We start from the raw sequence: 25,586 nt of genomic DNA on the forward strand, positions 1-25,586 counted from the left end.
AAAGCAAGCCCAAGTAAGATACAGTTAGTGAATATGTTTGGCAAGGACAACTTCTGATTTTGATACTCGTAGAATTGGTGAGCACTCTGCCCTGGCTCTGAATCCAGAGCACAGGGGCTCCAAATAAAGCTGCTAGCCTCATTTTTATTCTGTCCTTTGGACGGTCCCTGTGGTTCCCTGCAGACACACAGGCACATCATAGCACGTGTGGGCTCGGCAGGCTGCGTGCCAGCAGGGCCCTGCTGCTGCGGGGTGGGTCGGGGCAGGAGGAGCCGAGGCAGGAACCAGGCTTAGCTGGAAACACCTCATGTCAGCCAGCCCTGAAGTGGCTCCATGCGTTAGAGCACTTTGCTTGCATTTGTATCAGAACAGGCAGCGGGGAATTTGTAAATCAGAAAAATTGTTCCATTTCATAACGTGATAATGACTTGTTTTAAACACTGACTTCTACAGTGGTTTGCCTCCCCAGGGGCTGCGGAGCCCTGCGCACACAGACACAGCTGCATTGGCAATGATTTCCCTGCGTGCCTTCCAGCTCTATCCGGATTTTGGACTGCACTCACCCTCTTAAAGCTGCCTCGCAGTGCAGGGCCGGTCCTTTCAGCAGGCGTGGGTGCACCTCCGTTAGCAGCAGCGTCCACCTCCATGCCTGGAGCTCACCACGGTTACTGCTCCCAGGTGGAGACCAGCAGAAGGACCCCGTGCTACAAGTGCCAGCTGGCTGCTGAACCAGCCAACTGCAGACCACAGCCCCAGGACGGCCCAGAGACTGAGGCTGTTTGTACAAATGCTCATAGCAAAGGACTCCCAGCTGTGAAAGCTGAGTGGGGTCTTGTGCCCGGCACAGCAGGGGCTGGCCACAAGCTAGATTATTATAAGTGTTCTTTATCTGTGGCTAAGTTTCTCCACCTTTCATTAAGATTTCACATCTCCCTCCAGGCCAGGCTAATTATAAGTCCAGTCTTCACCTGGAGCCCAGGGAAGCGCTTTGTGCCCACTGTTCCCAGTGGCTGCCAGCAGCATCTTGGTGCTCTGCCCTCCTCCAGCCCCTCGGGACACCCAGGGCACGGAGATGATGCCCCCGCAGCGCCCAGCCCCAGCACTGCGGGCGCACGGCTGAGGGCACCCAGGGTGGATCCCACAGGAGAGCAGGGCTGCGGCAACATGTGGCTGTGCCAAGTACTCGGCTGGTCTAGTTAAAGACTGGTTCCTTCTTTTTTAATATGTGCTTACATATGAGCTTCCCACAGAAATCCTCCTTACGAGCAGGAAAGCAGCCCGCAGGCTGCGGTGGGGTCAGGCTGACCGCGCGGTCCGGGCATGAGGAACGCCACCAGCGCTGGGCTCCTCCTTACCCAAACCCGCTGGGCGGTGACGGCCCCTCGGGAAGGCTGCGGGGCCAAGGCACCAGCTCCCCCCGAGCCCCATGGGTGGCAGCCTCTTCGGTGGGACGCTGGGGGGACAGAGGCCATGAAAAAACTTCTTGCACACATTTCTGAAAATATAGGGAAAATAAAGAATGCCACAGCTTTTACCGCTTCAAAGCATCTCCTGATTTTTCAGTCCAATCGCAGGATATTTTTTGGTGGACTTACTCTTGATTTATGTCAAGTTGGTGGTGGTTGCCAAGAAAACGTCTGTGTAGAAAGCTGCTCCTAAATCACAGCATTCAGCTGGTTAATTGTGCAGCAAGTTTGACCAGAGCCAGTTATGTGGCTCTAAGCTAAGACTCTGGTCTTGCAGGAAGCCGTGCGTGGGCGGGCTCCTGCGCCTGCATGGGTCTCTGCGCGGCGCATACATTTCAGCTGTCAGTGCTCCACTAAGTACATTTCAGTACATTTCAGTTCTAAATTTATCATATAGATGTGTCTACTGAAGTGCCCTTAACCTCTCCGAATTCTTCCTCTGGGAAGTCCTAGCGGAGGCCCGGCCCCAGACTTGGAACCTTTGTCCTGTTACATGCTTTCTCCATATAAAAGCCTATGGGCTTTTACTTAATGCTGGAAAATATTTTTCTTGCTCAGATTAGGTCAAAACATTTTCCTTAAGGAAGCAAAACACTGCATCTGTGGGCTGGGACACCAAAACTGTTGTGATAGTGCTTCAGTGCTCAGCCTAATCTGTAATCATTTAATCCCAGAGCTAACACAAAAAGGCAACAGCTGCTCTCCCTGAAACAGCATGGCTTTGTGGCACCCGTCCCTGGAAAAATGACGGCCCCAGACGTTGATTTTTCAGACTGCAAAGAGAAACAAGGCACTAGGAAGGACAGCAACCCCCGAGCTGCCACTGGCCCTCATGCCCCCGGGTGTCAGGAGCCCCCATCCCCGATGTGCCCGCCGGGTGCTGAGCGCTCCTAAATCTGAGTTTGAGCAGCGCCTTCCCAAAGGGCGGTGGCGCCCCGAGCCCCCCAGGCACTGGCACCGCACTGAGGTGCAGGCGAGGCTGGGAGAGCTGAGGAATCGTTCTCTGCAGTGCTCCCAGCGCTGTGTGCTGTATTAATTTGGTCAGGACTGTGGGCTCCTGCCAGCTTATGTTCTTAGGATTAGTCTTCCCAGCCAAAGAGGAGGGGGAAAACTAAGAGGGAGCGAAGGAAGCACTTCATGTTGCATGCCATGAACCTCACGCACCAACTCGGGGAGGAAAACGTGTGCTGCAGGCAGAGCTCACCCACTACCGGCACGCTGCGGCGCTCAGCAGCGAACAAATCAGCATGCACTCGGTGTTCCCTGCTAGGGGAACGATTTTCTTCTTCGTTAATAGGAAAAAGGCTGACTGTCAAAACACCCAGAGCTCTACTAAATCCTGCTGGGAGGAGGATGTGCTGGGGCTGCCCTCCTGCGCCCCGCGCTGTGGTGCTGAGCGCGGATGGGGCAGGCAGGACCTGGCTCCCCGGAGCCGGTGCCCGGCCGGGTGTCACGGGGTGCAAACTGGGTGCTCTGTCTGGGGACAAGGGGTCTCTCGGAGTGACCTCCTGGCACACTGGGACACAAAGACGATGGGGACAGAGGTGAGCTGTGAAGCTATGGGGCATGGCTGCAGAGTCCAGCAGCCTCAAACGTGGGCTGGAATGGCACAAAATAATTGCAGGAAAGATACTGAGAATAACAAAACAATAAGGAGCCTGAAAAAGTGTCAAGGGTTGTTGCTGAAGAAGCGTTGCTGTTGGTTTACGGCATTTAATTAGGGCCACAGGTTGAAATGCAGGTCAGCATGCTCGCTGCTATTCAGCTGAAGCCCATCACGGACACAGGAGCTGAATTTACTCATCCTAAATGGCCAGAGCAGGAATCGCTGAGGAAAGCCAGAGGCAGGGCTTACAGGAGGAAAAGCCACCGGGGGTGCTGAGCCCAGGCAGGGCCTGGGGCTGAGGCAGAGCCCCCCCACGCTCAGTGCCAGGGGCAGAGCAGAGCAGGGGGTGGCACAGGGCAGGGGGGCACACCAGGCGCCCGCCGTGCTGCAGGGATTCTGCTGCCGAGCGGCTGAGCCCCTCGGCCACGAGCTTGCCCCTGGGGACCAACCCCTGCAGGTGAGGTGTGTGGAGGGCCCTCGGCTCCCCAACGCCTCTCTGGGCATCGCTGCCTCGATGCCTGGCAGTAAATGGCTGCTGAAGTAAGAAATCCCACGGCGAGGTTGCGGCTCTGCTCCGTGAGGGAAGCGCTCCCATCCCTCCCTGCACACCCGTCGTGCCCTGCCCTGAGCTGCGACGCCTCTCACGGCAAAAAATCCACGGTTTCAGGATACAGCTATTTAGGGGAAATGGTCCAGTGAGCAACCTGGACTCGAAAGAGCTGAACGATTCAAAAATGCTTTTGGCATTTATTTGAAAACAAAACCAACAAAATACCAAAAAACCCCTGTGGGCTCAGCAGGAATTTTGTGGTTGAAGGAGGCCTGCCCTGCAGCAAGCTGCCGGGGGATCTGAGCCAGCCCTGCTCGCTAATTGCCGTGCAGCAGCGCTGGCACAGGGGCTAAGGACAGGAGCAGGGGCTGAGGGGCCCGGCGGGGTCGTCGTGCCCAGCCCTGGAGCCTGCGGGCAGCCACAGGACGAGTGACCACGCACCCGCATGGGGCGGCCGCTGGCACCCACAGCACAGATGACGGAGACCCAGCAGGGGGTTGTGGTTGTCGCTATTTTGGGGGTGCAGTTCAGCCCCCGGCACTCCCCCAGCCCCGTACAGGTGGTTCGCGGCGAGGAGAGGAGCTCCCCACGGCGGGGTCTGCTCCCGAGCACTGCCTGCAGAGCCCTGTGCTCGGGCAGCGCAGGCAGCGTGGATGAGCGAACTCCGTGGAGAAAGGCAGGTACTGCTACAGTGGGAGAAAACAAAAGCCAGCAGGAGAAGAGCCTGTGAAGCTCTTGAGGCACAGGGGTCACAGTTCAGGTTCAGCCCAGAGCGTGCGTTCTCCTGCACACAATTAGAAGCCTGAATCACTCGGAGAAGCTGACCCCAGAAAGCAAATCACATCAATTAGCTGCAGGAAGAGGACTGTCAGGGACAGAACTTTCTTTTCCAAGCGCAGTACTGCAGACAGAACCCCTCCAGCAGCTGAGGCAAGCGAGCAGCCGTGCAGCGCCCACCCTGGGCTCACCTGCCCTGCCAGGGGCACGCTGCCCTGGGGACAAAGCTGCTCATCCCCACGGGGACCTGCAAGGGGCCACGGAACCACACGGCCAGGCAGGCACCAGAGGCTGGCACGAGGGAGCAGGGCTCCAGGCAGCACTGGAGCAATGGGCCAGGCGGTGCAGGACTCATCTCAGCGGGAGTTTCTCCCATGAGAAGCAGCAGAAACCTGGCTCTGGGGACTTGGCGATGCCGCAGCAGGCAGGCAGGGAGCAGGACCTCCTCGCTCCCACGGAGGCACGGCTGAGCCTCCCTGCAGCCCCTGTGTGCAGGGACAGATCCTGCACCACCACCGGGATGGGTGAGCCTGATCCGCACAGCAGCTGAGTGCTGGCAGCTTGTGCAACCTTTAGGCATTGTTTGAAGACGAAATAAAGCACACTTGGACTTTTTTTATTTTAACTTCATGGAAACTTTATGAACACTAAGTAATCTATGCTTTTACATGACACAGTGGCTCTGAGGGCTGACGTCCCGGGGCTGCCGCTCCTCGCAGCGCATCCCCATGCTCCTGGCTGCCCCGGGGCCGTGCCCCTCGCCCACCCGGCGGCACAGCAGCGGCACAGCAGCGCGTCCCCAGTGCTCAGCTGTGCTAACAGAGGAGAAAAAGGCCGGCACAGACACATGCGACAAACAAATTTAAAAGGACACCACGAAATAAGTTTTTAATAAGCTGCTTCCTTCCATTGTTTACAATGTCAGGCTTCAAAACCAGACCCTCTCCGGCTTTGTTTCTTCTGACTCAAACGTAAGCCCACAGGCATCTGTGCCAGGGAGCAAACACGAGGCTGGCTTTGTTCGGGAGCAGCAAGCAGCACCGCGGGGCAGGGGCAGGACGTTGAGCAGCCACCACTGCCAACAGCACCAGCAGCTTGGAGCTGCTGAGCTTTAGGTGCCGTACGGAGGGTGCCATGCATCAGCCCTCCCTGCTCCTTTGGTGGAAGCCCCGGTGCCCGGCTCTCCTGAAAACGTACCGCTGCGAAGGGTCCTTGAGGTACACCTCTCACGTCAGAAGGCGTTTTTGGAAATGGGGGCCTTCTCTGGAGGAGCCACCGGTGTGACATGCTGAGTGATGAGGTCCCGTTCCCAAAGAGCGCTCCTGCAGCAGGAGACTCGGGGCGGGCAGGCGGCTGGGTTCTGGTGGGAACGGCTCCACAGCTACTGCAGCAACCCTGGGCTCGGTCAGAGCACCCCCCCTTCCCACCTTTAAACTCGCCGCTTTGCAGCTCCATCGCTGTTCTGTTACCTGACCACGACAACGCAACGTGCTCTGCTTCGATGCTGCTTGCAGCCCCGTCCGCTCACGAGAGGGTGCAGCAGAGAGGACCCGACTCACCTCGGCTTTGAGAAGCCCTGAGATGCTGGTGTACGTCATGCAGCCTAGGTGGTGATAGTACATTTTTAAAAGCCACTGCCACATGCCACTGTTCAGAGCACGAGCACAGGAGCGAGCAGCTGGGGCACAGCCGAAGCCCGAGGGAGCGGGAGCACCATTGAGACGGGCCTGGAGTGTCCAGGGAGCGCCAGAATTACATTCAGGAGCAAAGCAGCTGGGTGCCAGTGCACACAGAGGCAAGCACCAGGAGCCAGCACGGGAAGGACTGCTGCAGCACCCCCCGGCAAACCCGCACCGGGTTCAAGGGGTTGGAGCACCTGGCAAGCAGCTGGCGGGGAATGTTTGGCCACTGTTTTGGGAATGCTCCCAGCACCCACAAAAAAAAAAACAACACTGAAAACAGGGAAGCTGCCTTGGGGCTGCTCACAGAAAGCGGGGAAGCGCTCACAGCCTATCTACAGGTAAACACTACGGCGCAGGAACCGAGCCCTGCTGCTGACTGGAACCACACAGAAGCCTCTACACAGGTACCAGGAGCGGGCCTGGCCTGGAGAAACACGTCCCCTCCAGACCAAAGGGCATCGTCACAATACTGCTGCTGAGGAAGAGAGAACGGAAATCTCTTGGGTTGGAAATTAATGTAACAAGCAAATAGGAAACTGGGTCCCTCTTAGGAAAATGCTGGGCTTTGAGCCACATTCCGTGAGTTTCGGTCCCTCACCACCTCCTGGCCCAGCAGGGTAACCATGGGGCAGAGGCTCCTTGGGAAGCAGCTCTGGGGGGAGCTGGGACAGGAGGAGCAGGGCCGTGCGTCTCCTGCCGCCCCCAGACACGCTAGTGGGAGGCTGCCCCCGAAAACCCCATGCTGGCTGCCCTGCCCTGCCCTGCCCTGCCTGCCAGGGGCGTGCTGATGGCCAGCCACGGCACCAGGCTTCCCACAGAGCAGAGCACAACGGCCCCTGGTCCCCATCCTGCCTGCCTTAGCACCAGTGGTGTTTCCAGTCATACACACTGCCCTCCTACACACAGGGGAACACACTACAGCTTGCTGAGCGAGGAAATCGTAGCGTATGGGAAGGAGCTTCTCACGGCAAGGCGGCAACACAGCTTCCAGTCATTCTTCCCGTGCGTCCAAGCACTGGGAATCAGCCCCTCGTGCTTCGACTGTGACATCTGTCCAAGTCTCCACCCTTGCCAAGTCACATTTCCCAAAAACAAGCAGGGAAACACGGCTCCTATCCTCTGCTGTCCCCTCCGCAGCCTGTCGGACGGCCCCTGCTCAGCTGCTCAGCCAGCACTGCAAATGTGCCTGGTCCCCTGCAGAGGCCCCCCCGAGATCCTTCACAGCCTGTGCGGAGAGGGATGGCAGAAGGACTGGGAATGGTTCAAAACAAACATGTAGGTAGGGTCTTCTCTCCATTTTTATCTCCCTCTCTTCTAATTTCTTGAGCCACTTCTGAGAGTGCGCTCTGAAATTATCGTCCGGTAAGATAGCTGCTCTCCAGGTCATCTGAACTGGAAAAGTCTGAGCTGTGCCACGTCCATTTCACAATCACAGAAAGTCTTCTGGGTCTAGCTGGGCTGAGATGGTCACCAAGTCTGAAAGAAGAAAACAAGCAGGGTAGCATGCAGCAGAGTCAGTTCGTCAGTGATAGCAAAACCACAGCCAGCACAAACCCAGATTCTGGCACCACCGTTGCCACAGTCCTCGCATTTACCCTGGCTACCGCAGCGAGAAGGCCTGGGAAGGGCAGGGGAAGGGCTGGTTTGCTCCCCCCTGCCAGAGCACCACCCTGAGTCAGCGTCCTCCCCTCTGCACGGCTCCCTCCAGAAGGGACATTTCTCGGGGGCTCTTCTCCGAGATCCCCACTGCCTCTGCTGGAATCCCAGCGCCCGCTCTGTCGAGCTGAGGCTCAATGTGTGCTTTGTCTGACTGCTGTCAGGAACACGTACCTTTAGTCTCAGCTCTCGTCACCTGGGATCCTGCCTTGTGGTGATGAAGAACTACGCAACAAAGTGGAAGAAAACAGAAAAAATAATGTAAAAAAGCAAGTCTAAACTCAGACCTACAAAGCTAAACTGAAGGATGGGTAGCAGTCAGGTCAATGATATTCTTCAAGTGAAGAAATCACCACTGACACTAGGAGACAACTTCTAGCAGCTTTTCAAAGACTTCTATGCAAACCTACTTGCACTGTTGGCAGATGGTGATCTTTAAGAGCAGGAAACTGAAGATTATTTGCGCAGGTATTTTCTAAATAGAATCTGCTGCCACAAACCACAGGGCCTGCAATTCAAACCCCGCCATCCCAGCCAAGCCCAAAGGCCTTGGTGCCCGTGCTGCCCCTCCACCACCCCCCAGCGGGCTGTGGCAGGGTTCTGCCCTGCACAGACACCACGTGCAGGTGCTGTGCCTGCCCGGCCCTGCCTCCCTCATCAACTGCTGCGAGCTCACAGCCCTCAGCCCTCCCACGAGCTGTCCCCTCTCTGCCCTTCATGCCGACCGACAAACCCATACAACACGTGCTGTGTGAGCTTAGATCCACGCACACTGACGTGTCCACTACTTGCTCGGTGGATTTACTGTCAGTTTTGTGCGAAGCCGGTACCTGGAGCGAGATGTAGCACTTACTTGCTCGTTCTTCGGGAAGCTGTCTCAAAGAACTTTGTCCTGGAAGCCACGCTGCAAAGAGATCAAGAGAGGTCACTCCAGTTATCTGATAAGGCAATTTGCTAATTAGGTAGCAGGGAAAAGAGCAGCAGCAGTAGCAGACATGGAAGACAATCACTTCCTAGGATGTCTTTCTGTGCTCCTCTCGCCCTCGGCTCCACTTCGTGCTTCCTGCATGACACTCCGAGCGGTCAGCCCCCAACCACTGTTAGTCACCCTGCTACTTCCATGCTCTTGCTCAAAATCCCATGTGCTAGTATAAACCTGCACCCATCCCTTTTTATGGCCTCTCCTTCACTTTTATATGCTTCATATTAAGCTTCCAACTGGCCTCATAAAAAGAGAAGTTATAACAAGTGATTCAGGAGAGCAGGGGCAAAGCCCATTCATGCCCTGCAGGTGTGGAGCTGAAGCTCACAGCACCCTTCCTGGGTTAAGCAGTGAAAACGCAGGATTGGAGTCAGCTACCTAACACAGCGCTGCAAGAAGCTTTCGGCAGCAAACGGGGGCTACAGCCCAGCAGACTTGGGAACTGCCATTTGTAATGACAAATGTTTCTGCCATCTTGTATCACTACAGGCTGATATAGGTGGCCACCCCAAATCTTAGAGCGCAAGGCCGGTGGCAGAGCATTGGGTGAGGGACGTCGGTGCAAGGACTCAGGTGGCAGCCCAAGAACCCACAGGACGGTGTGGAGCGGAAAGCACAGCTTGGTGAATGCGCAGCAGCTGCGAGCTGCGAGCCCCAGCTTGGGGCTTCCATGCCATCCATGCCAAACTGGTCCTGGGACTTAATCACCTTCTTCTTTTCCTGTATTTTATTTTGTTTTGGTTTGTTTTTTCCTCTCACTGAAGCCAGCAGAGTTTCTGTCTCTTTAAAAACTGAAAGACATCTAACGATGAAGCTGAACTGCATCCAATTTCCTTAGCAGAGGTCCAAGCTGGATCTCTCCTTTCCTGGGAAGCATCTCATTTGAGAGGCTTGTTCAGAGCCAGGCAGGGAGGGAGCTTTCAGTGGCACTGAGATGAGAAGTAACAGAGAAGGTGACAGAAAGGAAACTCAGCCCCAGAGCTATGCTGGACGAGGCTCAGAGCTTTGTTTTTCCCACAGTGTGTTTGCTTTTGCTATGCCCACGCTCCCTCCCCAGTTGTGCCCTCTGGGCAGAGCCCGACCTGGCTCTTGCACAGCTTTTCCAAAGCAACTCAAACCCAGGCCGGCCACGGTGTTGAAGGCGATGTCCACCGTCCCCAGCCATTGCATGTCGAGACTGCTGGAGAGCAGCGTGGCGTTTCTCCTCTGCTCTCCCGAGGCCCCACGTAGGTGACGCCAGCTCCCACTCCTGCTGCCAGGCGGCCCCGCTGTCCCCGCACGCCCCCCGAGCCCCCGGGGGCCGGCAGCAGCCTCGACTTACACGGAGGAAGGCATTTCCTCGGCTGTCCCTGCTATCAGGTCCGGCCTCTGCTCCAGCTTCTGAGGGACGGGAGTCCTGCACGGTGGGTCCGGGGGCCTCACCGGGGGCCGCATTATCACAGGCTTGTCGCTGTGGGACCGAGGCTTCGGGACACCGTCAAACTCGCCTGCAAGGTAGATTACAAATGTTACGTGTGAAGCTTTGGCAGAGGGCTAGCTGTTTGTGCAGATACACTACAGCAGTCGGTGGGCTCAGGTCTGTCTGCCTGCCCCAGCGTCCTCTCTGACAGCTGCCAGCAGCCAGAACTGGGGAACAGGACCCAGGACCACGCAGTTCCCCCTCTACCTGTCCCGGCACAGCCTTCTAACACGAGGAAGAGGGGCTGCTGCAGGAACCTCCTGACAACAAACCCGCTATCACTACCGCCTGCCAGGCTGGGAGCTGCCACTTTGCCTTAACTAAACCCGGGCAGCGCAGCGAGGAGCAGCCCCGAGGAGGCCGCCGCAGCCCCTGGGCTTTCTGGGCGCTTGGCTCAGACAGGGGGCCCTCCTCTCCTGCCCCCGGCTTTCTGCTCTGCTCACAGCAGCTCCTAGCCTGGCCCTCGCTGCTCACGCAGCCCCTGCAGCCCTCGGCCGCCCTCGCTGCCCCGCTCCACAGCGCGCCTCCCCGGCTGGTTCTGCCGCCCCACGGCGCTGCGAGGGCCGGGTTCTGCCCTTCTGATCATTTCCACTGCTACAGACTCCAGCTTCTGAGCAGACACAAGCCCAAGATGTTCTTCTGTTTGGTAAGTTAATTAATTTGGTGTAACTACTTGACCGGGTCTTTGTCAAACCTTTAGCTACTGGACCTTGTTACGCTTTGGTGCGTTAGCTCAGACACAGGGCTCAGCCAAATAAATCTCTTCTATACTTGCCTTTGTAAATTCTGATCCTGGACTTTCTCCTTGGCAGACCGGTCAACTGGAGTTTCTCAGGAAAAGGCCTATTTTCTAAGCCTTCAGCTGACATATCCTCTTGGCTTCTCCAGTTTTTCAAAATTATCCTCACTAAAGCATGATACAGCGTTCTAGCGCTGATCTGAAAGTATCAATACAGATGTAATATAACTTTATTACTAATTCAGTGTTCTTCTATTTATATGTCCCAGGATCAACACAGCCAATTTTATTACACTGTGTCTCCAGAACATGCTGTCAGCATGCTATGGTTGATAATGCCAAAACATAAAACTTGTAAGCACTAAATGCAGCCGATGTATAAACCAATTTTAAAAGCTATCTTACTTTTCCAAAGGCAGATTTCCACCTCCCATTTATGCAACAAATTTAAATTAAGCCAGTAGTATTAGTCAGATGAATTTTATGTTTGTGCTACCCAGCCAGGCCTTTTATTCTTTCTCTTTATTGTATGTGGGAGTCATTTGTCAAGCATACAGCCCAGTTTTTATTTTCTAAATACAGGACCGTGAAGCTGTTAGAGGATGACAGCATCTAAAAAGCACTGGAAAGAGTGCAGGAAAAGCTGGCAAACTGCAGAAAGCAATACTTCTTTTTTATGACCATCGTCTTGAGTATCTTATAAAACTCAGCACCAAACACATGCTGTTACAGCAACGCGTTCCATCCAGCAAACGGCGTCCTGGCAGTGCAAGGGACAATTTCTATAAACACACGGATACACAAACAGCTACATGCCTTGCTCTGCTGAGATGGACAGCAACAACTCGAATTTGGCCCCAAACTTATTTCTACATATTACGTGTTTCTGTATAAAGCTTATTAAAATACAAATAGGACCCAAATAAGACCAAGAGACAAAGTGCAGAAGCAGATGCTCCCAGGAAAGCCTCCACATGCCAGAAGCTGTCACAGCGGGCCTGGCACACACAGCAACCAGAAATTAAAATGTGAGAGTGACTCAAAGTCACTTTATTTGAAAGCCATTAAAGTGACTTTCGCTGCTTCCCTGGTTTCTGCTGAGGAGAGAGTTGAAAACCCAGGGTGCTCGTGGCTGGTCAGCCTGGGCACAGCGTGTGGGGGTGAAGGATGCAGAGGACGAGGGCTGGCACAGACCTGCCCTGGGAAAAGGGGCTCGCTCTGCCTCGCTTGGCCGGGATGCTCACCCTCTCTGCCGCAGACGCCCGGCCGGGGCGCGGGTCTCCTGGCGTGGAGCGTGGGGGTCCTCAGGGCAGGGCTGGCCACCACGCCGTTGGCAGCCTTGCCAGCCACCAGCTTGGCTCCTCCGTCCTGCAGCCTGGCCACCGGCTTCCCCAGGTCCACCTCGGCAGGGGGCCGCGCTGCCTCGTCCCCCCCAGGCCGGGGCGCGGGCAGGCGGCTGCGGAGCAGGGGCTTGGGGGTCTCGGAGCTGATGCTGCCGTTGGGGGTCTGGCCGTAGCGGTCCGCTGCGGAGCCAAGGGGACAGACAGCGGCTGGGTTAGGAACGGGCACGTGGCACTGAGAAATCACAGACATGGAACAAGGCTGAGTACGACAGCATGCATTTAGGGGTTTCTTTTAAATTTGCAGTGCTCTTGATCCTGAGAAGCCTTGTGACATGCTTTTATGTCCCCCCCCCAAATCATTCATCTCACCCCTCTTGTTGTGCCACAGACCCACACACAGGATGCCAAAGAACAGTGATGAAACTGATTACGCTCTGCAGACTCGGAGAGGGCCCACATTTACACCTCTGCTCCCACTTTGGAAAAGCATTTAAATGCAAGGTGGAGAGGTAAATGCCCTAGCTACATGAGAAGTCTTGTGATTTTATAGAGCTATTTGAATCACCCATCTCGTGCCAGTGCCAGAAGGTACACTTGCAGCATTAAACCTAAAACATCATCAAAGCTCTGAAACCTGTAACAGATAAAAAGACCTGTATCCTCTTCTGGTGATACTGTGATCTAGGGCACAGCTTGCAACAACAATTACAGCAAACCAGGTGCAGATAGAAACATGATTTTAAATCAGTGTGCCCTTAAGTACGCTAATAAGGGCCTCGCCATTTCCTCACAATCAAATTAACGTAACAGCAGAGTTGTACTTGGTCTAGAAAACACCCTCACTGGTCCTGAGGAAAGGGGCTTTGCTGTTCCTGTAAAACACAAAACCATCGGCAGCGCTGCTGCCTCTGCAGCCTGCCAGGACTAACGCACTCTGCAGGACGTGGCTCCAACAGCACGCAGCATGCCCCTGCGTGTGCCTGCCTCGTTCTGCAGCTCCCTTCCTTGGCTGCGTCTGTGCTGCTTTGCACTGGGACCTCTGAAGCCTCAAAACCCTTTCACTGGCTTCTCACGTGCAAGAACAAAGAATGCTGCAAGGAATACAAACAGAAAAGAAATCCACACGCAGTGTGAATTGTGAGGTGAGCATCCTCCCGTGATTACGTTTTTTGTTTTCCTTTCTCACTGAACACCAGAGCTCGCTTTCTGCCATGCTCGTGCCCTTGTAAATGCAATTCTGCTGTTACTGTCACTGCTTCTGGAAAGGTGTTCAAAGAATATGGGTGAGAGAGAGCGAGGGTGCCAGTGGGAAGCTGAACTGACCTCCACTTTCTTCCACAGAAGCCCCAAAAAAGACAGGTCTTTCCCTCAGAGGACGCTTGGAAATGGTGATGGGCTTGTGCCTCCGGGCAGCCACCCTGGGGGGAGGCACTGGTGGGGCAGCGCTGTCTTCTGGGGGGCCCGAGTAGATCTGTAAGGGCAGACAGATTTTTAGAGGATGCTCATCAGATCAGGCAAGTGTCCTGCCACGCGCCCACTTCGGCATCTGCAGTACTGAGCTAAGTAACGCAGAAAGATCACAAACACAGACAAAATGAGCAGAAGCAAATTAGATCAGATTAAGTCAGCTTTGAATCTGATATTTGCTGAGAAGCATCAGGTTTTCCACACTAGTGAGGCAATGCAATCTACAGAAAGCACCCAAACAAGCCACCGCATTGTTTTCGATTTAACACTGAAAACCACTTTGGGTCTTGGCTTACAATGAGGTATGTGGCACCCTAAAATTACCCCGGATGAAATACTGGCATAAAAACAATACTGGTTAGGAGTCGTATCTCCTTTTCTCACTGGTCATATGGCACCTATTTGGTTGGGGTTAATTTAGAGGTCCTTATTTATGTCAGCATTCTTTTTAATAGCTGCAAAAAGAATATAGCCTTTGGGCAGCCTTTGGATGATATGAAACAACACAGTAAGGACCCACACCAACTGCTCTTGTATTTTTCCCATGGATATCAGCTGAACTCACAGCAGCCTCAAGGAGTGAATACTGTGCAGGGAGCGGCAGGGGCTCGGAGAGCTGATTCCTCTTGAAAGGTGGATGTTTTTTGAAACATCAGCCTCATTCCTACACACTGACAAGTGTCCAACGTTCTTTTTAAATAAAAAGAAGTGTTAAGTTCTCTGGATGCTTACAGAGGTACCATAGACCGCTGTTGTCATGAGTTGCTTTTCAACATTTGGAAACCATGCTAAAACCCACAGCAAGCCACTCCTTTTAAGATGTGAGTGCAGCCTCTGCTTTGGTTCTGCTTTTCAAATAAAAATCCAAGTTAAACAACTTGAAGGTACAAAGATATTGACAGACCGTCACATTTAGAAGGTTTGTACAGCGAAGAAGGTGTTTCCAGAGGGATCAACTTATTTAATTTAATCGTGGCACTGATATATAAGCTGTGGGAGCAGTAATTATCCCCGAAGACTTCATGAATAGTTACTCTGTCCTTAGAGCCTTCATATTGCACCCTATAAATAATCTCTCTCTCTTCCTCCAGGCTCATTTAAAGTGTTTGGATATACGTGAGCTGAAGATACTTTCAGCTCTGACGATGAACTTACATGCTCAGTCTAATAAATGTTACTAACTTAACCTTATTGCTAAGAAATTAAAAGCAAGCAAAGATGTCTGGTTTAATTAAAGATTTAATTCCAGCTCTTGGAAGTGGCAGGGTAAATTGTCTGTTGACTCAGCCCAAACCATAGGCTGCATGAGAGGGGATGGCAGAGGCTCAGTTCTGGAGCAAGTTCCATGAGGATCCCAATGCACAAACACTTTGCTGTTTTGCTGTGAGAAGTTACTCAAAAGCATTTGTTGTGACCTACCAAGACACCGGCATGTGACTTTCACAAGCTTCTTGTGCAGATGCTCCTACGGCTCTCTGGGCAGTTTCATCCCGTTTCCCTGTTCTCCATCTACCACAACCGACTCACGCCACCCATCTGGTCCCCGTTTGGGAGCTCTGACTCCACATCCACTTTTACAAAACCCTGATCTTCCAGCTCTGGCCTCCTCTTCCTTTCCCCAGAAGGGAGGTTCTGCCTCACGCGTGCTGCCCTGGCTGCTGGGAGCCGTCCCCATCCTCCCTCTTTAGCCGATGTCTTCACACTTCCCCCAGGATGTACGAGATTCTTTGAACCCTCTCAGTGTGATGAAAAGCTGAAGGATCAAACTCCCTTGTAAGAACCTGGTGCTCTTACCAAGAAAGCTATCTGGTCCCTGGTGTCCTGATCTGAATGCAAACATTGATCAAGTTTTTGCACATTATCATAAAACTCTATCGCCCTCTGGTCACTCTGGAAAGCTTCAGCAGTTGTATCAGGTATCACAAGGAGGAAGCACTACCAAAGAAGACAGTGGAATATTCTGCCTTCCATCAGGGGGCAAAATCAGCAGTTCCCCTCCCCAGCCTTCCCTAGGTCATCCCCACACCTACATCTGAGCATGGCATTGGCACAGCTGAATCATTTTCATCAACCCTTCAGTATTTGTTTGCTTTGGTATTGTTCCTGTTCTAACAGTCAGACAGCGTCATGTCTTGGATTGTGCCTGCTGAAAACTGTTATGCTCTAGTTTGGCTCCTGGCTTCAGCAAAGGAAAGAAAAGTCCTCTAATCTCCAGATATTGAACAGTTGTTCAGTTTTTGTTTTTGTTTTTTTCTCAATAAAGATTTATCTTATTTAAAAAGAAAACAAAACAAACAAAAAAAAAAGACTCAAGGTTTCCTTTGGAATTAAGTAACTACAACAACCACAACATATCTGTTACACTTTTTGTTTGGTTCTGAAGCATCTCAGAGGAGTATATTTTGAAAGAAAAATCCCAACCCTTGAGGAGACCACAAAAAAAGGAGCCAGAGCTCCAAATCGTTGCCACAGCAACAACTGGCACGAACGCGACGGAGCAGCGAGGAGCTCCGTGGGGGCGCTCCCCGGGGCTGCCGCCTGTACCTTCCTGAAGTGCTCGATGAGGATCTCAACTACGATGTTCTGGAACTTGATGTTCATCATCGCTGCCACGGTGTCCTCCTGTGCTCGCATGAGGGTTGGTCCAAATATCACCCCCATGTTAGATGGTGACATCAGATTCTCCCGGCTGTGCTCACACACACTGTGGGCAGGAGGGAAAGAAGCAATCATTATTTTTTATCTTATTTTTTTTTTAAAGCCAATCTTATTCTACGAAATGTAAAAGGCGCATCAAGAATCAGCCGCTGAATTTTCTTTGTTCTGTTTAAGCAGAATTTGTTTCCCAACCCTACCAGACAGAAAACATGTCTCTGGGACATGCACCTTCTTTGGCTCAGGCAACCGTCTGCGAGAGCAACATGCTGACAGCATTTCTGTTTGATCTCTCTCAACTCTGCAAACAAAAGTCATCTGTGCAGCACATACACAAGAGGAATCATTTAATTTGAAATACACTATTTATCCCAAACTGACTTCTGGCATTTTTTGTCTCTTTGAAGGAGACGGACCGAATGCAGGGAGCAAACTGGGGGACATTTCTTCTCAGAAAGAGCAGTCAGGCATTGCGACGGGTTGCCCAGGGACGTGGTGGAGTCGCTGTCCCTGGGGGTGTTCAAGCAAAGGTTGGACGTGGTGCCTGGGGATGTGGTTTTGTGGGTGACATTGGCAGTAGGGTGATGGTTGGACCAAATATCTTGAAGGTCTTTTCCAACCTTAAAGATTCTGACATCTTTGGAGGATTGCAATAAATCTCCACAGCATCTTTTTCTGAGAGAATCAGTTTCCAAAGAGCAGAACTCTCTCTATTCACCAGCTTTCAAGATTTGAAGCAACACACAAGCCTGTGGAGCAGCACAAATTATTGCCTGAACGCTAACCACACAGGTGGACACTGCACATTCTCATCCTACACATTTCACATCCTACGCAATCCACATCCTACTCTGAGGACCAAAGGAGAGAGAGACTTATGCTGAAATTTAATGAATTCTGCCTTCGCACTGTAGCTCTGCTGCCAGAGAGGTTTCTGACAGCATAAAGGGGGCAGGGAACATAACTTCAGTGTAAACGCTTTAAGGAATAAACATAATGACCACAAAACCAGCGTTACCCTCATCAGCCCGTAAGCCAGACACTCTCAATTCTGCCACTTCAGCAGAGAGGTTTCTAGAAACCACACAGACGTGTGCATGAAAGGCTGGCAGCAGGTCCTAGTTGGATCGCACAGACTTCCTCACCCCAAAAGAGAGGGCACGGCACCGAGGGCCAAGCACTCAGCTTTGAGTGCAAGGGCTGGAAGTTCTTTGAGTTCAAGAGTGGAAGAGGTACTGCCCAGCACCCCCAAGCATCCACTGCCTACACATCTGTACACTCGCGGCTTCGTGCTGCCCTAAGGGCTCAGCCCACTGAGCTGGAGATAAAACCAAAGCGTGCTTCACATTCAGCCCAGGGGCTCAGGCCTTACAGCTGTTCCTGAACACCAGACCTAATGTTCTTGTTAATTGGACTGAGAGGTGACAAGTTTATGGCTCTGCTCTCTCAGACAGTATTTTTGTTTTAGAATTATTCCCTGCTTCGTGCTTGTCAGAAAGAGGTGAAAGCGGCAATTAGAAAGAGAAGCATCACTTGATGCAGTGGGCAGCACGGATAATCACACCATTTGTGCAGTCAGAATGTAAATTCCTAGGGGGGCAGTGCTGGATATGATTTTACAAACCTGCCACAAAAAAATGCCTGTTCTCTTGATTCTGTCATTCCTTTTGCTTTGGCTTTAGAGAAAAACATCTGCTTACTTGACTAGGTGTCGTATGAGGAGCTCCAACATCTCTCTGTTCTTGTCAGGTAGTTTATAGACCAGAGCGTGAATGGCTCCCAGCCTGTAGTCCAGGTTCTCAGATTCTGGGGAGAAGTAACACAAAGAAAAGTTTGTGCCTTTTAAAGTAAATACATGAAAGAAAGGTAAAGCCAAACTAAATCTGTGGGAGCTGTTCCGTAGGCTGGCTGGCCAAACCCAATGATGGGAAGCAGAAGGAAAAGGAGATTACACAGCAACAGGGCAATCACTGTGGGAAACAAAGTGAAGTGGAAAGAGGAGGAAAGAAACTTGAAAGGGAGCTCGGGGCCAGACTCCCTCTCAGCACAGGGACATAGGCTGGGTACGGCCGGCTCCTGCCCCTCGCACGCCGGCCCCGCAGAGCAGCACACCTGGGAACCGCGCAGCCCGGCTGCTGCTATCTTACCAGCCCGGAGAGCTGAAATGCCAAACGGCACAGCAAAATGCACCGCCGGAAAAAAAAGTCCTTGAGTCCCTGACCCAAGGAGGTCACTTTCAGAAGCATAAATAATCAAGAAACAATAAAATACTCAGTGTGAGAAGAATAGTGTGGGATTTTGGTGGCTGGGAAGCTTAATGGTGCAAGTTTCTGAAGGAGTGTAAGGAAAGGATTATGGTTTGCAAATACCCAGCCATCATTGGTGTAATCAGTACTAAAACTAATAAATCTTGGGCTTGAGCACAACCAGTGGGTGGTGGAAAATTTTCTTTGCAAGAAAGAACAAGTGTTATTAATTCTCCTAGGGTCCAAAGCAAGGGGAGGCGGGGATCTTTCCTTGCCTCCTGTTGACTTCCAGGAGACATGGGGGTGCGAAGGATGCTTTCATCCAAAATGCTTCCACGTGTGCCACGAATCTCCAAATGCCAGCACTCTCATGCTGAGGCAGATGACTAACTCCCTGCATCCCCTGCTCTACACCTCAGCGTGCTGGCTCTCGGCAGCCTGAGGACGCAGCCAGTTCAGGTCTATTATGGCTCATTTGAAATGGCCATTATGGCAGCACAGCTGTGGACTGGCTGCTTTAGCACAGGCTATGCCACGATGGTTTGCCCGTGTTACTTGGCTGATCTCTGTTAATATTGGCTGCGACTCAGCCTCAAGTGGTGCAGGAGAGAAATGCGTTCCATGTACCAGTAGATTCTTTGGACTCAGCATCCCAGGACAAATTTCATGACCCAAAAGGACCACCTAACTCAGCTTGGCAACAGCACATCACATTCCCTCACAAGCATTAAAATAAATACACCAATACTTTTGAGAAACAATTCTTCTGGGACACTTGGGATGATTTGTGTTCAGGTTAGCTGACAACCCCTGGCTCCCAGGCCCTTGGAAAGCATGCAGCCCTGTTACAGGGAAGCATGCTGCAATAGCAAAGAAAAGAAGGGAAGAAATACCTTCATCATCTTGCCTTAAAATTAAGCGCCCAGAAGAGAGGGTCACTCCTGTTTCTACATTAGCAAGTGGCCAGATAACCCTGGTACAGCCTAGCAAAGCTTTTTCAAGTGATTTTAACATGCACTTGCTCTGAGTATGGCAAAACCAGGCAAGTACTCTTCCAGTCCTGTGGCTTGTGGTGTAACGGACTGTTACAGTGTGGTTTTGCCCCCCAGGTCCTCTGCCACCCCTTGTGATGCTTCTCCTCCCGGGGGGCTCACACGGCTCCGCTGCCCCAGGGAGCACCACGAGCCCCGGGACCAGCTGGGACGCAGGGCGGGCTGCGTGGCAGGGGAATGCAGCTGTGGGACAAACCCCAAACAGGCTCCGTGCCCAGCAGCGTGATCAGCACCAGGAGAAAGGAAGCTCCTTCCACCAGGTGAGGGCTCGGGGCCACCACCAGGGCAGCAGCAGGACTTACTGGCAGCCAGGACCAACTCTTTGTGGAGCTTGTACGTCATGACAGGTTCAGACAGGTTCCTGCAACAACCAGAGAGAAAGCTGAGCTCTGCGAGGCCACCGTGACCTGCTCACAACCGATCGCAAAGCAAAACGGTGGGCAAATCTGCTCGCCCCCAGCCCACCAGTTCCCCACAGCATCTCCCCCCAGATGGCATTGCAGGATGTGGCATTTCTACAACAGGCATATTTCTCATGAGAAGAAAAGGAAAAAGATCCATTCCCCTTCCCAAAGCCTTCGCTGCTTCGTCTCCGGTTCCAGCAGGCAGATGTTCCCACCTGGCAGCACTCTCCGCTTCCCACCCGACCAGCCCCAGGCTGCTTTGCTCGCCCCGTTACCTGAGATAAAACTTCAGCGAGCTGGTAATCGTCTTGATGTCCCAGTCGCTGCTTTGGAGATCTACATCCCCTGGACATTTTGGATCTGGAGGAACAAAATGGCTTTAAAATAAGACTCATTTTGAGGTTGTTAATAAAAGCAAGCCCTCAGGGAGGGTACCCACTTGAGAGAGACAAAGCTAGAGCAGCACGTGAAGAAAGCTGGTCATTCCCACGAGGGGGAAAAGCAGAACAGCAGCACTGGCACCAGTATTTCAGAAAGGCTGTTACTCAGGGTGAAGAGAGTGTTGCTAACCAGGGGCAAAGGAAGAAGCAAAGGCAGTATTTTAACAGTCAGCAAGGCGCATTCTCTAGTTTGTTTTTTCCCAGTGCAGTCAAAACTGGCAGAACCCATACATTCTAGCAGCTCCATGATAAGTCTTCTCATACCCAACATAATCCAACTTTCCAGCTCCATCCCCTCCCTCCCAGCAACTCCCCTAACGGCTGTTCTGGAAGCATCCCCTCTTGCTGCAGAGAGAGGAGGGGCATGCAGAAAGCAGCAGAGCTGGGTGGAATCGTGCTTTGCTCCTGCCTGCCCCCCGACCAACCCATCGTCTCTGCAGAACGATGGAGTGAAGGACACGGATGGAAGAGGGGGGTCAGCTGGACTGAGGAAACAAACTGCATGACTTATTTTAAGAAAGAAAGAGGACTAGGGACAGAAAATCGACCTCCTTACTCAAGTTCAGGAAGAAATTGTTCTGCGGCAGTTTTTTCTGCTCAGTGCTGTTGGACTTTGCGTTGTGAGTTTGTACGCAGTGGGGTAGCAAGTGGTCAACCAGAGTGATGAATATTAAATAAAACGAAAAGCCACTCACAGCTGGGGTTCAGAAGGGAAAAACACAGAGCTGCTCGCAGGGAGGGTGAGAATCAAGAAGCAATAAAAACTTAGGCTAAGTAATTAGTCATCAGGCAAGCGTAACTGGATAGCTGAAGTGGCTCCGTGGGAATCGGGTACAGCTCCATGTCAGCACAAACCAGCCCATTTAATGAACAGCAACAATAGTAAGAGCAGGAACAGCCTTGGAGTACTACATTGACATCAGATGTCCGCACAGGGAGCTGAAGGAAGCTGGCGCATGCCCGAGGCATGCAGATACCAATGTAAATGTACTTTTTGCTCTAGCCCCCTCCAGCAGCCGGCCACAGGGGCTTGGCTGTGGGTGCCCGAGACCCTGGGGCCCGCACGGCGGTGTGGCCACCTGCCCTCACCCTGCAGGGACAGGAGCAATGGCTTCGGCTGCGTCCCTGTCTGGGAATGTCCTGGCACGGAAGGACACTGCTGAGCCCTGTGCTGTTCCCACTTCTTGCATAAGGAGTGCCCAGTACCCAACGTGCTTGTATGAAGCGCAGGACTCAGTGCAGAAAGGCTTGCCACAGCAGCACGTACACCGACTGGTCTGTGGGAAGAACCAGTCCCTCCTGCAGCAGGTACGCCTGCCGCACGCAGGCTGGGCTCGGGCCGTGGCAGGCCCCGTGGAACATGCACCTGGGGCTCTGCCCGCTGCTGCCGGGCTCAGGCTGGCGTCGTGGATGCTGCGAGGAGATGGAAGCGCTGGTTCTGTCACACGTCTGCCACCTCCAGTCCTCAGAAAGCCTTCACAACTGCCTGTCTGCTTAGGGTGTTGCAAAAGCTCTCACTGGCTTAATCTGACCTTTATGAAGCATGATTTCAGCCCTTCTGAGCAAAAACCCTAACCCAGGTGAATGGCCCCGCTGCTAAGGTACGGTACGTGGTACGTGTCCCCACCACCGTGGGGTGAGGGAAAGGGACCCCAGGTTCCCCCTCCTGGGCTGCTGCAGGGCTGGCACCGCTGGCACCTATGCAGACAAGCAGCTCCCGAGGCACGGTGCTGGCCGGGCACGTCCCCTGGCAGCAGTGCTGTCTGAACACCAAGATCCTTGGGACCATGCTGCTAATTAACGCGGGCTAACCTTCCACCCTGTTCTCATCCCCACTGCCTAAATAAGGACTGGGGCATTGGCTTTCACAAAGGAAACGGAGCCAGGACGGCCAGGTGGGCCCCAAATGCTGCTGCTGCTTGGCTGCAGGGTGATGCTGGCCAGCCTGCGCCACGTGGAGGCGCGGAGCAGCAGCGAGGGCTCATCCCTGCTGGCCCTCGTCCCGCTCCCGGGGCCGCAGCGGAGCACACCCCGGCACGTGACGCCAAAATGCCGGAGTATTTTTAGCACAGGGTGGGAGAAGGCTCGTCCCCACAGCTCCGGGGTCACCGCCTGCCTTCGGCTCCCCGCTGCTCCCACAGCCTGAAATACGAGTTGAACCAGCAGCAAAGGCGGTGGGAAGGGAGAGAGGACAGGGTGGGAGGCAGAAAAAAGCTCAGAAAAGCAGGGAAGGGTGTGCCGCAGACTCATCTCGTTTTGAAAGCCGATCCTCTTTACCCTTCTCAAACAATATAAAACTATAACAGTCTAACCGCACGGAATAATTCGTTCTTACCAAAAAAGGCATTCAGCAACTTCTGCACCTGAATGTTGCTGCCAACCGTTCGGTAGACGCCCTCTGTGGAGATCCCTAAGCACAACAGAGCAGTGTTAGAGCCGTCCTGGCAGAGGGCTGTCCCAAAGCACCATCTGGCGGAGCGACAGCCTGCTGGGGAGCCGCACGGCCACCCCGTCCCGGCACCCCGCACTGCCCAGCCCCGTGGGGTCGGTACCCCCACTCTGCTCCTCTCCCAGCCCCTGGGACCAGGACAGGGCTGGCTGCATCCCCCAGGGGCTTGGACACGCCAGCACCGCCACCTCCCCGTGAAGCCCGGAGACTCGGGCGTTAGGGAGCAATTTGTCATGCTCGGACAGGCTGCGGGTTTGGTGAGAACCCATACGGGGAGGTGTAGTCCCCTGCCCCGCTTCTGTCCTGCCCTTCTGCCTTATGGGCCCGAGCAATTCTTTACTGCAGCTAAACCCTGACTCTAACCCAGCACACAGAGCGCTTCCACAGCTGTTTGCCTGCAGCCTGGTGGGCAGCTTCCTCTGAGCCAGAGAAACTGGGGAATGAAAACACCACAAAGGCGAAAATTCAGTCCTACCTGGAACTTTGTACGACAATACTCCAAATAACGCCTTATTTCTGCTCTTTGAACACATATTCTCTAGTCAATTAAACAGGACTGCCTGTTAGCTAACACCGCTATGCTGTGGATAATGGCACACACCAGGGTGATGGGAACGAGGACACGCCAGGAGGGCTGCCACCCCTGGGTGCGCTGCGGGCACCTTACCTTTCGTTTCTACCGCGTTGATGCACTTCCGCACAAACTTGAAGCCGACCTCGTTCAACTCCACTGTTTCAAACAAGGGAAGCAGTGTTAGCTGCCGGGGCACCGGCACCTGGTCACTTGTGGAAAACTGCTGGGCAGGGGCCAGGCGCAGCCGCCACGCAGCGCTCCGGCACCGCAGAGCCCGAGCGCGCGGCCGGCCCCAAGCGTGCATCGCGCTGCTGGCTCCAGCTGCACCGCGTACGTGCCTCTACGGAAACACAGGCGTTCTTTACATCTCAGCGAGGAATTATTAGTTTCATATGCTCTCGAGTTTTTTTGAATTTATGTTGAGCTGCAGCATCTCCCCCTGCCCCCTTTCTGTCTTTAATAAAAGAAGTGTGAATCAGAGTCCTGCCACATGTGAATTTGTGTCTGATAATGACTTGATTAATCATTTCCAGAGCACCGCAAAATCTGCAGTTAAATCTCTTCCACATCATAGGATCACGTAATTTCTACTTATCTACTTGATTAAATTAAAAAAACAAACAAAAAAATAAATAAAAACCGCAGAGCTTTACCTGCTGCCTGAGTAAAGAAGAACACAGGTTTTTGTTCCAGCTGATTAACCACAGACACTGTTTATGCCTATCTTACAGGCATCGTGAAGGAGGCAGAAAGTTACCACTTTTTATAGACGTATTTCAACTTACTGCTTCTGCTAATTTTCCAGGACATCTGGAAGGATTGTCCAAGTTGTGCTGTGAAACACCTTTCTGCTCAGGGCAAACATTTATATCGAACCTCCCCTAAACGACTGTGCTAAATACAGACTTGTTGCAGACACCAAGCGGGAGAGAGCTCTCCATTTTGTTTAATTTACAGAGGAGACCGGGAGACAAACTTCCTTGAAAGACTTATTTGTGTAATCCAGCTGGCTGGGAAAAGCCTTCTAGAATTTGGAATTTTAGTTGAAAACTCCACATTCAAATTTTTGTAGTCCAAAAATCCATACGACTTTAGCTGGGTTTCAAACTAAATTTTGGCTGAAAATACTGACTTTGAGTTAGCATCTGGAAGTGAGTGTAAAACATTCCTTATATTTAGACTTAAATATAATATAATTTTAAATATAATATATTTTAAATATATATATGTATTTTTTCTGTTAATACACAGTGAGATTTATTTAAAATCTCCTGTAGAAAAGCCAAGACTTGGTGCACGTTTGCTTGCATGCTTTAAAGAAAACAGCTTTTCCCTGGAAGAAGCAGACACATTTGTACCACATTTGCATCCAGCCACGCCGCCTGTGTGGTGGGGAGCTCCAGGAACCAACCCCATGCTGTCTCTGATCGCCTGCTGGAACCTTTGTTATGAGAAACATCCTCAACTTCTCTCACAGACCTTCTCTATTACTCTGGGGTGGAGAGATGCAAATTGGACTCTACCTCTGGCTCTCACTATATCAAATCTGCACATTGCAATCAGTCACTTTTATCAGTGGCAGCTCACTCTTATCTAGCCTTGGTATCAGGCACCCTGATGGAAAGGAAAGAAGTTACACTGCTGTCCTGCACATTACACAGCCAGTCTGCAGAAACGCAAGATGAGTGTATCTGCAATGAAATGCTCTGCCCGGCCGCAGGGCAGCCGCACGTCAGAGGCACAGAAACAGAAATGACTCACTTTCCTCCTGCTTCGTGATGGGACTGTGGTAGATCTGAAAAAAGGGGAGGGGGTGGAGGAAGAAACAAAAACATAATGCAACGTGACTTGACACTTTTCAAAGGAAAACGCAGCACCCCATAAATCATCCAAAGCCAATCACAAAGAGCAAGACAACGTCCCAAACAAAGTAATATCATAGTTAAGCCAGCTACCGTTATCTATACAATAAACAAGCTTGCGGACTTCCTAAATTTCACTGGAGCAACTGTTTCTATGAAAGGGGTCTCCCAAAAACT

At 52.6% G+C, this 25,586-nt stretch overlaps 1 protein-coding gene across 7 annotated transcripts in view; it reads right to left on the reverse strand.

Annotated features, from left to right (window-relative positions):
• Positions 1-4,981: 4,981 nt before the first annotated feature.
• The window catches only part of OPHN1 (oligophrenin 1), a 57,855-nt gene continuing 37,250 nt past the window's right edge, over positions 4,982-25,586 (reverse strand). For 3 of the 7 annotated variants that reach the window (XM_084534418.1, XM_084534423.1, XM_084534419.1), the window contains 13 exons: positions 25,309-25,342; positions 23,641-23,703; positions 22,860-22,934; positions 20,360-20,444; positions 19,983-20,041; positions 18,083-18,188; positions 16,272-16,431; positions 13,584-13,731; positions 12,162-12,440; positions 10,041-10,206; positions 8,591-8,641; positions 7,912-7,962; positions 4,982-7,557 (listed from right to left, as the gene is read on the reverse strand). In XM_084534418.1, the coding sequence (XP_084390544.1) occupies positions 7,920-7,962; positions 8,591-8,641; positions 10,041-10,206; positions 12,162-12,440; positions 13,584-13,731; positions 16,272-16,431; positions 18,083-18,188; positions 19,983-20,041; positions 20,360-20,444; positions 22,860-22,934; positions 23,641-23,703; positions 25,309-25,342 (1,269 nt within the window). In that variant the 3' untranslated portion in view covers positions 4,982-7,557; positions 7,912-7,919. Of the gene's footprint in view, positions 7,558-7,911; positions 7,963-8,590; positions 8,642-10,040; positions 10,207-10,975; positions 11,117-12,161; positions 12,441-13,583; positions 13,732-16,271; positions 16,432-18,082; positions 18,189-19,982; positions 20,042-20,359; positions 20,445-22,859; positions 22,935-23,640; positions 23,704-25,308; positions 25,343-25,586 lie in introns of those variants that run through there. The other 4 variants (XM_084534417.1, XM_084534421.1, XM_084534422.1 and 1 more) reach the window with 2 other exon arrangements.

The sequence above is a fragment of the Aythya ferina genome (genome assembly GCF_964211825.1).
Source record: "Aythya ferina genome assembly, chromosome: 13".
Classification (NCBI taxonomy): domain Eukaryota; kingdom Metazoa; phylum Chordata; class Aves; order Anseriformes; family Anatidae; genus Aythya; species Aythya ferina.